The 12572-nt window shown below is 39.5% G+C and overlaps 1 protein-coding gene across 8 annotated transcripts in view; it reads right to left on the reverse strand.

The window, feature by feature from the left end:
* Positions 1-1068: 1068 nt before the first annotated feature.
* The window catches only part of ATF6 (activating transcription factor 6), a 198343-nt gene continuing 186839 nt past the window's right edge, over positions 1069-12572 (reverse strand). For all 8 annotated transcript variants that reach the window (XM_009436665.5, XM_001174215.7, XM_016931047.4 and 5 more), the window contains exon 16: positions 1069-1706. In XM_009436665.5, the coding sequence (XP_009434940.2) occupies positions 1498-1706 (209 nt within the window). In that variant the 3' untranslated portion in view covers positions 1069-1497. The remainder of the gene's footprint in view (positions 1707-12572) is intronic.

Here is a 12572-nt window from a genome sequence, read left to right on the forward strand (position 1 = left end):
AGGCAGAAAACTAACTAGCTGCATATAATCCTTGAGAGGTTGCTACAATTTCTCTTTCCCTTTCTTGTAAGGAAGAAGAGAAATTGATTGCTATAGTGTGGAACAAGAAGAAATCTGACAAAGGCAAGTCAACTGGGGTAAGAAACAGTGTTTGTAGATGAGTTACATTAAAAAATTGAAAAGTTTTGTAGGAGAGGGAGGAAGACTCACTTTAGAAACTGAAAGGTAGAACATTAGAGAGGACATCGCTGTCTGAGATCCAGTTCTATGAATTCATCAAATGAAACATAATTGTCTACTATGGTGAAAAAAGAGGCATAGTACAGTAAAAATGAACACAGCTTTTTTTTTTTTTTTTTTTTTTTAACCATGGGAGGACAAGATTTAATTCCTTCACTATCTTTTCATTGGAGAAACTGAAAATTATTGCCATATTATGGGATGCAGTCCCTCAGCAGGAATCCACGTTCACTAATCTGCATTGTTTTAAGGAGCAAATATTTGTCAATTCTTCAGTGAAAAAACTTTTGTCTTGTTTAAGTCTAAAGTTAATTCCATATTCCTCAGCTGAATTTGGTATAATTTCAATAGAAGAATGAATGAAAATGAAAGCTTTGTCCTGTGGTCCATGAGGACCTGGACCAGATTAGTAGAGAAAACATAAGTATGTGTGCTAATACTTGGTGGCCTAGAGTCCCCCAAATAAACAATAGTTGTGGCTTTAATCTCATACTGCAATCACATCGAACTTTCCATCTTTTAAACATGTGTATTAATGGAGCTATCTCCTCTCTCCAAACCCCACCACTGGCCCTTCCCTTACCCTTCTATTTTCTCAAATTTGTACCCACTCCCTGACCCCCTTTGTTTAGGTGTGAGCCACAAATCCTAAGTAAAGATAAACTTTACCAACTGGGAGTTTTTCCTTTTATCTAAAGCTCCAAATTGTTTTGCTTGTTTTTGGAGTGTTTTTGGCTTTTCTGGTTTTGAAATGTGTTTTCTCAAATAAGCACAATATCCAGAATGGGTTTGCATTAAATGAATGAAAAATCGAATCAGTGGAAACCATTTGAACATGCATGTGTGGCATAGCTTTAAATAAAATTCACTTTATAAATCAATAAGTGAAATGGCAAAAAGGAGAGGTGGATATTATTTAAAAGAAGATGACTGTTTAAACACAAAACCATCACAGAGGGAAGAGAGGTTTAGAAAGGTACAGAAAAAAAAATCTACACCAGGTAACACTGGAGGATGCAGGGCTACATTTGCCACTGAAGAAACATTGTTCTCTTGCGTCTGAATTCCAGTGCTTTCCAAATAGATGGGTAGATGATGAAAAATGGAGCAGCTTCTTTTATTTCTTCTTCTTTCCTCCTTGAATTCTAGTACGAGACAGTTCTCTGCCTGCCACCAAGGCAGAAAGCAGCATTTTGCTCACCTGCTCTTCAGTCTGGCAGGGTCCCACGCTCAGTTTTCCAGCATAGCTGCAGGGTGCTATTGTAATGACTCGGGGATGGTGCTGACAACGTGGGTTGCCTCTGTGGCTGCGGGAGGGGAGCCAAAGAAGGTGTTGGTTTGATTCCTCTGCTGATCTCGGAGGTAAGGAGGAACTGATGAGCTTTTGATATGGAGGATCCTGGTGTCCATCACCTGACAGTCAATCTGCATCATCACTTCGTAGTCCTGCCCATTGATCACATTCTCTGCAGACAGGAATATACACAAAGAATAAATATTCAACAGAATGTGCATCTCTGCCATAAGCTTCAGCCCCAGAAATACAGAAATGTGCTTTAAGGGTGTGAACTGTCAGTAAACTTTCAAGGGGTGCAGAGGGACTCTCAGTCAGTAAGCAGAGCTACAAGTGGGCTGGGTGCCAGGATCGCCTGTTCTCTCCCAATTCTAGCTCCCAAACAACCTCCATTGACTAAACAAGGGCTAAAGCAACTGCCAGGGTTAATAATGCCACAGAGTATCTGTCCACAGACATCGTATATCTTGTATGCTTTCTGTGCAGTGTATTACTCTGATTGGAGCAACTGGAACAGAAGGGGTTTTTAGTGGGGAATACAGAGAAGAATCCCTAAGTCCTCCTCCCTGCCTTCAACAATGGGAAGAAACAACTGTCAAAAGGACCAGCATTCCATGTGAATGGTAAGGAGACCCTGGCCAAGTACGCTTAGCTCCTATTCATCAGTAATATTTCTGACTTCATTAAGACACTTCCAACTATGAATTTAAAGGTTTGCCATTAGGAGTGTGAGGTACAGTGAAAACTGACAAGTTATAGACATCTGACAATTATGCTCTTTTCCAGAGATCACTTCCCTTCCATATTGAGGCGATCTTTATTTCCAGAGTTCCTGATTCCAGGCACAAAGTGTCAAGTACAATTCCAACATGGAATTAAAGGGAGTCTACAGAACTTGCAGGTAAGCTAGAGAATATTTGCAGAAGGGAATGGGAAAACCATATAGAGTCATGCTTTCTACATATGGGGCAACTCATTATCATGAGTTTAAAATACACAGACACAGACTATACTCCATTCCTACTTCTTAAGAGGATAAAAGCTCTTTATTTTAGGGAGAGGACCAAATTACTCCCTGATTTGTAATTCTGGGTGGTCATCTTCCAACTCGTAGTCAGTGAAACTTAGACATAAAACTGATGAGAAAATAAATAATATTTTTCAAGCCCAGCTGAACAATCACAGCAATACAGTAAAAAGATGTGTGAACATGGGAGAATTCTGAGTAGTTAATACGGCATCTGAGTTTGCATTTTCATCCGTGAATCCAGAGCAGGGTGTGGGGCTGGGGAAGAACAGCCGGTGACAACCTAGTTCTGTACTGCCTTTCTACAAAGATGACACAGAGCCAACCAGTGATTTTTAAAATTAAATGTTTGGCTTTTCCAAGACAAAGAATTGAATTTAAATGTAGAATTCTTTCTATTCTACTTTTTTCTTTTTAACTTTGACACTGAGCATGCCAAGCATTACAAATCTGGAGGAAGAAAATGCAAAGTCTGACATTTGATCTTCAGATTCCATTGTTATGTATGGGACAACTACGCTGTGGAGCTTGTCACTTAGAGAGCTAAAACAGGCTTTTGGAGATCATCTAGTCCAGGGTGTCCTAAATTCAGGTCTAATTTATAGACTTCAGGGAGTCTGTAAGTTCCCTGAAATCGTACGCAAAGTTTTGTGTGTGCATGTTTTTGGAGAGAGGGGCCATCAGATTCTGAATGGGGTCTGTGACCCCCAAGAGTTAAAAATTATTAGACAGATCTAATCTACCAATTCTAAGTGTCTTGAGCAGATGATATATTCTATTTTAAATCCAATAGAATACATAATTCCTCCACTTCTGTTGGTCACTCATTTGTTCCAATGTTTAAAATAGTCTTCATTGATGATAAATTTCCCATTACCAGTCTTGAAAATCTCTTCCATTATAGTTGAAGTTAATTTCCTTCTTTCCCAGTCTCAGCAGGGATGAAGAACAGCTGGTTGCTGCTGTGTATTAACTAACCCTACCTATTCTTTAAGACCGCTGTTATGGAAGCTTAACTCCAATTTCACAAGTACGGCTGCTTTGCAATGGCTATTACTTATCTTTACAGAAATAAATCTGAAAGTCTATAAGTTAGCCAATGTTTCTCATCAAAGGGTTTTCCAAAAAGTAGGAGATGAAAGAAAGAAATCTTGTTAACGTGCCTGGAGTCATTTCATTTACAACACGTGACTAAGTTCAGATTTCAAGGCACCACACCAGTCATTTCCTTTTGGAACCATAGTCCCTCTCTCCCCATTTTAGAAAAACTGAAGGGCTGTGTGTGCGTGTGTGTGTGTGTATGCGCATGCACTGTGGAAGACCAAATAATGGAAAACACATGTATCAGAGACATGCAATACACATTACTAATTCTTACTGGTTTCCTGGATTAACTCAGAATCCAGATGACAGTTTAAGATCAAGACTAGGTTCTCTAATACAGCCCAAACCACCTGCAGAAGTCATTAGAGCCCATGTGCCTGTTATGGTTTAAACTGATAACTGCGGTTTTTCAAAGCTTTAAATATCAAGAAGAGATGGAAAACCTGGGAATATAAGCTCAGATGCTTTGAGGGAAATGTAAAGCTATGATCTGATTCCAAGACTCAGGAGTTCCTAGCCATGGTTGGAATGGCATTGTCATCTTAAGCCCAACCAGAAGGAGACTCAGGCTAGGTTTGGTCTAGGTGGCTTTAGAATGGGATCTCTTCCTCACACTCTTCTTCTGAAGGTAACAAATTCTGGACCAAGGAAACTATCAGCATTGCTAGAAGACGACTCTACCAGATAGCATGTGAATGCCTGAAGCTGAAGTCAGGAAGCTCCTTCTGAGTGACAAGCTGGATAGTTCAGCATTTGGAGTAGCATGCCATTAGGAGTCCCAACATAGCCACATCTCTATAAATGATAAAGGAGTCACAGCAACATTCTCTGGTCTACTCTATGAGACATTATAAAAAGGTTCTTTGGGTGGCTTAGTACTAACACCCTTGGACAGTTAGTGAGGCAATCTCATCATTACTGACGAGGCTCTAATTATTTTAATTAAAGGAGGACAAACTGGAAACAGCTCGTGGTAACTCATGATCTTTGTAGGTCCCTCCCCTGGGTGGCTGGGCATCTGTTTATATAGTACGCACCCAGGAGCAGCAGAGAGCCCCCAGAACTCCTCTTAATCATGGCAGATGAAGCTCCTGCTACCCTTTACTTTAAGACTTTGAGTTCTGGCCACCCCTGGGAAGAAAGGCACCTTCAATCGTTGCCTACAACTTGCCTGTCAGTGTGAATAAAAACTATCAGATCAAGTTTTAACTGGGGAAACAGAGAAGACTCTGGCTTAGATAGGAAGGAAAGGAAGGTCTCCTGAAGGAAAACACAGGCAGGGATATGAGACACTGAGGATGGACCCCACACTTTCATTAAGGACCAGGTCTTCACTGCTAATATGCAGGGCTCTAGTAAAGAGAAAGCAGTAAAATCATGGGTTTTATGACAAAATAGAACATGGTCAACATTAGATTAGGGAATTGTGAGAGCTGAGTTATGTGCAAAGACTGAACCATTTTTGTAAATGTATACTTAATGAAAAAAGACCATGACTTACTTAGGAAAAATAGAACCAAATAGTACGGGAGTCAAAACATTAAAGGTTCACTCTTCCATCAGCACACATTTGGGCACTGCACAAATGGTTCAAATCTTATGTTCTGGGCTTTCTGAGTAAACAGAATGAGATGAACACTGAACTGAGTCAGGAAAAGGGTATAAAGTATGATTAATTCAAATTCAAAATTAATCAGGCAAATAAAAAGGAAAGAGCTAAATGGCTTCAAATATGAGCACTAAACTATGATTCTGAATGCCCAGAGGGTTGGAGAAGCCAGAAAAAGTGTCTGGACATTGGAGGTGGAAAAACTCTAGGCAATGTGGAATTTCGAACAGCCTGTTAACATGCAATAACTGAATTAAGCATGGCCTGCCAAGAGACTGTTAGCTGGGAGATGACTAACACACAAGCCAGAACCTTGACCATAAACAATTAAATATCCAAAACATTTACATGAAGTTTAATATTAAAAAGTGATGACTTCACCAGTACTTTGCAAAGAAGCATAAATAATGAGATTTCTATTCAGAATCAAACACTAACCCTAAAAAGAGGTAGCTTTCTCTGTGTAAACTAGGCTGGTGACAGGTAGTGCTGCTGTATATGTGCCTGAATCCCCTGGGGTGTGGGGTACACAAGTGTGGAGGCATGGAAGGTAAATAAATATCCACTCACTCATGGACCATGAGAGACCTCTTCAACAAAAACAAACAGAAAAACAAGGGAGGCGGGAACACAATGAACAAGGAAGTGGTAGAATGTCATGTTTTTACTGTGGTTTCCAAGAACTTCCCTAAGTTAACTCTACCGTGCCATTCTTACTTATAATTTTCAATCTGAGTCCTGGTTTTGACCATCCCTACACACCATGCACTGCATTTCTGTTAGTATTTTTTCCCTCTGCTTGGCAAACAAACAAACCCCCTCCTTTCCTGCTCTTTTCTGCCCAGTCTAATTTTCTACTTAGTCCAATTCTATTAGTTCTTTGAGGCCCACTTCTTCTTATAAACCTTCCATGGGAACTCCAATATTGATCTTTTCCCTTATAACCAATTTATAAATGTTCCATTTAATTGAATAATGTTAAAATACTTTTAGAAATGAGGTTTGGCTCCCTTAAGAAGTGCCTGGCAAAAATTGAGGTGGGGTGAAATTGAAGCTGGTCAGGGAGGGTGGTAAAACTAGAGCCCCTCAGTTATAAGTGGGAAGAACGCTGAGTGAGTAACGGTCAAACTGCAGATGGGGTAAGTGCTTCCAAACTGAAGAATCTTTCTGGAGGCTTAAGGGAGAACACATGCATGGGGCAAAGAGCTTCTGGCCACCACCACGTATTCCTTTTGCTGAAATAAATTAAAAACAGTTCCTCTGACAGGAGAGATTCAGGATGGGAAGTGTCCAAAGGCAGGGAGGGAAAAAAAGAGACAGCACACATTCAGCTGTGACACAGCAGAATTTGTTCACTGTGATAAGGGTATTGTGGACACTGGGCAATGAGGATTCAGATAAGGAGAGCTTGTCTAGTTAGATGATCTATAATGATGTCACAAAACAAATGTATGGGCCTCGCTAGAACAGTGTATGTAAAAACCACCAACCTTCCAGGCACTCTAAGTGGTCATGATGATTGAAGGGTATTACTAAAATTTAGTGAGCAGGGGTCAGGGCTGCTGGCCGTTCTGTGACACACAGGACAGTCCCATATGACAACTGTCTTATATCTCATATAATTCATGTAAGTTAAAAAGAAACTTGATTATTACTAAATTAGTCTAGAAGCTCACTGTTTTAAATTTAAATATAAAGTACTTTTACATGAGTTTAATATACCCTAAATTTCCAGGAACGAAACTACTGAATAATAATTTACTTAAGAAACACTTAGTGTTTCTGTGTGCTAAACACTGCTCATCTAATTCTTGTAACAAGCTCCTAAATGAGGAAGAATTATTATTATTCCTATGTTGTAGATGAGGAAATGAAACATGGAGACATCACGTGACTAGCCACTCAGCTGGCAAATGGCAGGAGAGATTCAAACCTAAGCAGTATGGCTTCAGAATCCTTTCTCACCACCATTCCACTTTGCTGGGAGCATTGTTTTTGTCTGAATTCAATCAAGAATTGTCTATCATTTCAGAAAATCACATCATCTATGGTCAAAGACACTCCTGATATCTGAGTCACCACCAGGAACACTTGGATCAGTCTGTATTTGTTACATTCACAGTGACAGTACAGATCAGTGCAAGTGTCTGACTTGTTCACTGTCTCCTAATGCAATAGAAGCATTATGATATATTATATACATATAATGCCTGAACATTAAATATTCATTAATTCAACAAACATTTAGTGAATTCCTACCACATGACAGGCACAGGGGGACACAGTAGTAAACAAAACAGAAAAAAAAAATCCTGTCCTCATGGAGCTTAATTCTTATAAAAAAAGAGAGTGAGAGGGTGGATACAGAAAATAAAGAAAATAAGTTATAGAGAATGATGAATAAGTGCTATGGGGGGAAAAAGCATGGAAGTTGATTAGGGATTGAGTGTGGGGTGAGGTGGGATGGGAGAGTAGCTTGCAGTTTTAAGTGCAGGGCCCAGAGGAGGACTCTCTGAGAAGGTGACCTCTAAAGACTTAAGGAGGCAAAGGGGGAAGAGTTGCACACACGTCTGAGTTTCCAGGAGGACATTTTAGTGGAGAGGACTGGCAAGCAGTAAGAAACTGGGGTGAGGACTGATATTCTGCAGGAGAAAACAAGGCTAGAACCTGTAGGCTTGGGACTTATATGTAGAAAAGAGATAGATGGAGCCCTGGGGCCATAGGGTATTACTCTTGGGGAGAGAATGCTGGGAACACCTGTGTTAAGAAGGAGGGGCATAATGGGAAAAGAGAAGGTTTGTGGTTCCATCAGATAATTGGGAGAGCCCTTTTAACTGATAAACCACACTCAATTTGTAACCTTCACTAATTCATTCAACAATTATATGAGCACTGATTATAGACCAGTAATGGCCAGGTACTATTACAGACTCACAAAGATTTAGATTCTGTATCCAAATTAGACAGAGGGCGGATTGCCTAAAGGAAAACAGACACCACAAAATGGATCCACAAAACCGCAGTCAACATTTACTGAGTGGCTTAAGAAACTGGGAGGAATTACAGAAGATGAGTTTTTTCCCTTGTGCAGCTTACTCAAGTTCTGTGAAACCAGAAATTACATTTAAAATACTGGTAAATCATCAAACAAATGCATTTCCTCAGGTCTTCTCCTATGACCAAAACTCTAATAGCACTCCCAAATCATATCTGTTCTTTTCCTTCATAGTATCTGTTACAAAGTGTAATTAAACTTTGGCTTATTAGCTTATTTAATAATGTATGTCACCCCTACTAGACTATCCACTCCATACATTCAGAGAGAACATCTGTTTTGTTCACCACTACATGCCCAAAGCTAGCACAGTGCCTGACACCCAGCAGATGATGAAAATATAGAACACAACCTTCAGCAATGAGAAGGCTGTCCTCTAATACTTGCTGGTTAAGTCATCAAGAAATCCTTTGCTTTCTGAAAATTCAACCATTCTTGGCTCCAACTTGAGAAAGTGCCATCGCAGAATAGTTCCAGAAATGGTGGTTTCTGGATTTCTAATATCCTCAAATACAAATTTAGACAATACTTTGTTAAGACCTTGTCCCTAAAACACAATCAAAGTCACTTCTCTTCAACCTCAAGCTTATCTGTTGAATTCATAACCATCAACAATGACTCTTTGAAAGGTGACCCAATGACATTTCTCCCTTGGGAAATTTAGCAGCCTATGCCACAGAGGTCTAAGCTATATATGGTCAAGTTCCTATAATATTTTCAATCAAGTTTAGCTCCCCTAGGGCTTTTGATAGTCTTCTAGGACTATTTCAGGAAATCTGGCTAATTCCATTAAAGTTCAAAGACTAATGGTATTAGATTTGCTTTTCACTGGACCTGGCTACTCTTTTCCAAAAATGCTGCCCACAACTGTGGGAGGTTTCTTCATTAGATCATAGAAAAGAATATCATTTCATCGATCTCAAACACTTCTTGAAACACCATTAAAAAGAAAATGACTAACAAAATTATTACATATTTTCTTCAAATTGAGTTTCTAGACTACCAAACTGACATCTGATTATGTAGTTACAATTAGTGCCTCAAAAACAGAAAACAAGTGAACTTCAGGTGTGTGTACAAAGGGGCCCATGAGAAGACTGGGTTGGGGTAAAAAATCATTTTGAAGGCTGAGTGAACTAGCCCTGGAACCTGATTCACTGTCCTAAACACAGCTTGGAGGTTTAGCCTGGGGTCGTCAGCCAACATGAGGAATGGCCTATTACTTTCTGGCTTCTAATGATTAAAACACTGGCACCACGTACTAGAAAACTGTTTTATGTCACAATCTGAAATTCAAGACCCATAAAAACTAAACCAATGTTCAGAAGCACGTCCCTATAACATCCAGTAACCATGAAATAACTACCCTGAACACAGATTAAGGACCAAACCTCTGCAACGACTACTGTTAGGCCAAAGAGTACTCTTTCTTCTGAAAAACTATGGCTCTTTAATTGCATTTAAAATCAAGGCATGGGAATTACATGTTCTTCTCAGAGTATCAAAATGGCATCCTCTGCAATATCTCTGCCCATGGTGTTGGGCAGGCTAGCTTCTACAAGGAATCACTGAATTAAATTCTAGAGCATGAAGGAACTTTAAAGGATAAGAGGAATGATACTACCAAATTACTCTCTGCCTATTAAAAAGCCTGGCATACGTTTTACTGATAAAATGGAATCTTAAAATATTTTGGATAGTTGTCACACAACACCACGAATATTCAGGGGAAAAATGTATTCAAAGGCTAGAATAACTGCCTTAAGTTAAAATGATTGAGATCTGACATGACATTATAATTTTAGACCAAAACCCCATAAACGGAATTATCTTATATGCAGTCAGAAAGCAGTTTGTATAACACTGAAGACAACTGTTCTTCAAATTTGTGTTTTCATAGGAGGGAGTGTCTCTTCCTGCTATGATTTGGATATTTGTCCCCTCCAAATCTCATGTTGGAATCTGATCTCTAATGTTGGAGGTGGGGCTTAATGGGAGGTATTTGGGTCATGGGGCAGATCTCTCATGAAGAGATTAATGTTCTCCCTCAGGGGTGAGCGAGTTCTTGATTTATTAGTTCCCATGGGAGCTGGTTGTTAAAAAGAGTCTGGCATCTTCCCTCTTTCTCTTGCTGCTTCTCTCATCATGTGATTTCTGCACACACAGGCTCCCCTTCACCTTCTGCTGTGAGTAGAGGCAGCCTGAGGCCCTCACCAGAAGCAGATGGCACTATGCTTCTTGTACAGCCTGCAGAACCATGAGCTAAATAAACCTCTTTTCTTTATATATTACCCAGCCTCAGGTATTCCTTAAAGAAACGCAAAACAGACTTACTACCATACCTGCACAGGTAATAAAGCCTGTTGGAGGACAAAGAAACAGGCTGGACACCCCCATTTCCAAACTCCTGAGGCCTCTCAGACACATCTACTTCTGAGCCTCAATTCAACTCAGACACACTCCTAGCAGTAATCACACTAGAATATCAGTTCCCTATGGACAGGTGTTTTTATCTGTTTATTCACCACTGAATCCCCAGTCCTTGGCACACAGAAGGCACTCAATAAATATATTTTGGAATAAACGAATGAATGAGGCCTTGGTTGTGTAGACATGGCCCCACAGGAGGCTGATTTAAAGAGGGTGTGGGTGACAGTGATCTCCTCTGCTAAACTCAAGAAACTGAGCTAAGCAAGAATTAGCATAAGTCAGCTGCCTCAGGAGAGACAGGTTGTCCTACAGATTCAGTTTTTAACTAGATAATTCCTTTCCCCTCCAAAAAAGGGTGAGAATGGGGTTAAGTACAGGGTGGAGACCAGTCTGACAAGTCAATGTCTGAAACATTATTTGCCATTCTGGGTCTCATGTTCTCCACTGTCAGCAGTTCTCAGTCCACGCTGAACTTGGCTGCTTTTTAATCATATAATGTTCAGCAAAGCCTAGACATTTGAGTACATTCAAGTATTTACTTCCTTCAGTTCCTTACAACTGATCATTTTGTCGGCTTACATAAGTGAAACCAGGGAAACATCCTCATAAAGGTGTCTGGATTTATAAATAGTTTTATTGCTCCGTTTAAGTTCTGCAACATGCAGCCCTACTTGGCAGGCAAGTTTCATTAACAATAGGTAAGGCCAAATGTATGTTGAGAATCTGAGATCATGAATTCAATCCCATCCTTAGATGGAATCTAATCACCTGTTGAGTCATTTAAAATTTTACTTTTTAAAAATTTTTAAAAATGTAAATTTTAAGTTTATCTTTCGAAAATAAAGGTGGGGACAACAGTAGGATTTTTTAAAGTCTTGCTTAAGAGACTAATGCAGATACTACTCTCAGCAATACAATCATGCGAAAAAAGTAACTGATGACTGCCTTCTTTAAGCAATTCTTATAAATGACTGAAGCTCACTTTGGTATTTTCAATATTTACTTTACTCTTGCAAATGAAGTGATCAGAAAATATTAATTCTGGAAAAGATGGGATAAAGGATTTTCTCTTTCGCTACTATTGGAAACCAATCTAGAAAAGCTGTCTAACAAAGTACTAAGAAAGGATCTCCATATTATTCAGATAAAAAGTACTGGAGGATTCATGATTGAACAGCTAGTAGGGGTCACTACCAAGTACAATTAAGGCACTGCTCTGCCATGAACTGATAATCCAAACCAAAAACATTAGGAACGTACCCTTTCTTCAGAGTCTCAAAAGGAATGGCTTAAGGTACTTTGGGAGGTTGATGGGGGGGGGGGGGGTGGATCACTTGAGGTCAGGAGTTCGAGACCAGCCTGACCAATGTGGCGAAGCCCTGTCTCTACTAAAAATACAAAATTAGCCAGATGTGGTGGCACACACCTATAATCCCAGCTACTCGGGAGGCTGAGACAGGAGAATCACTTGAACTTGGGAGGCAGAGGTAGTAGTGAGCTGAGATCATGCCATTGCACTCCAGCCTCGGCAAGAAGAGCAACACTCCATCTCAAAAAAAAAAAAAAAAAAAGGCGTGGCTTAAGGACTATGGAATATTTTTTATTTCTATAATATGAAATAATTTGGAATATACTATCTTGCACATTAAATAATTGTTCCTTTCTGTGAATTCTGATATACTACTACTTAAGCATATAAATAGCAACATTTATGACTCTGATAACAAATGCTTCTTTTTTTTAGAAATTATTGAGATTTTTGAATTATTATAAAATGGACATAGACAAGTCATCTCTTGCTATGATTACACTA

This window comes from Pan troglodytes, chromosome 1 (genome assembly GCF_028858775.2).
Source record: "Pan troglodytes isolate AG18354 chromosome 1, NHGRI_mPanTro3-v2.0_pri, whole genome shotgun sequence".
Classification (NCBI taxonomy): domain Eukaryota; kingdom Metazoa; phylum Chordata; class Mammalia; order Primates; family Hominidae; genus Pan; species Pan troglodytes.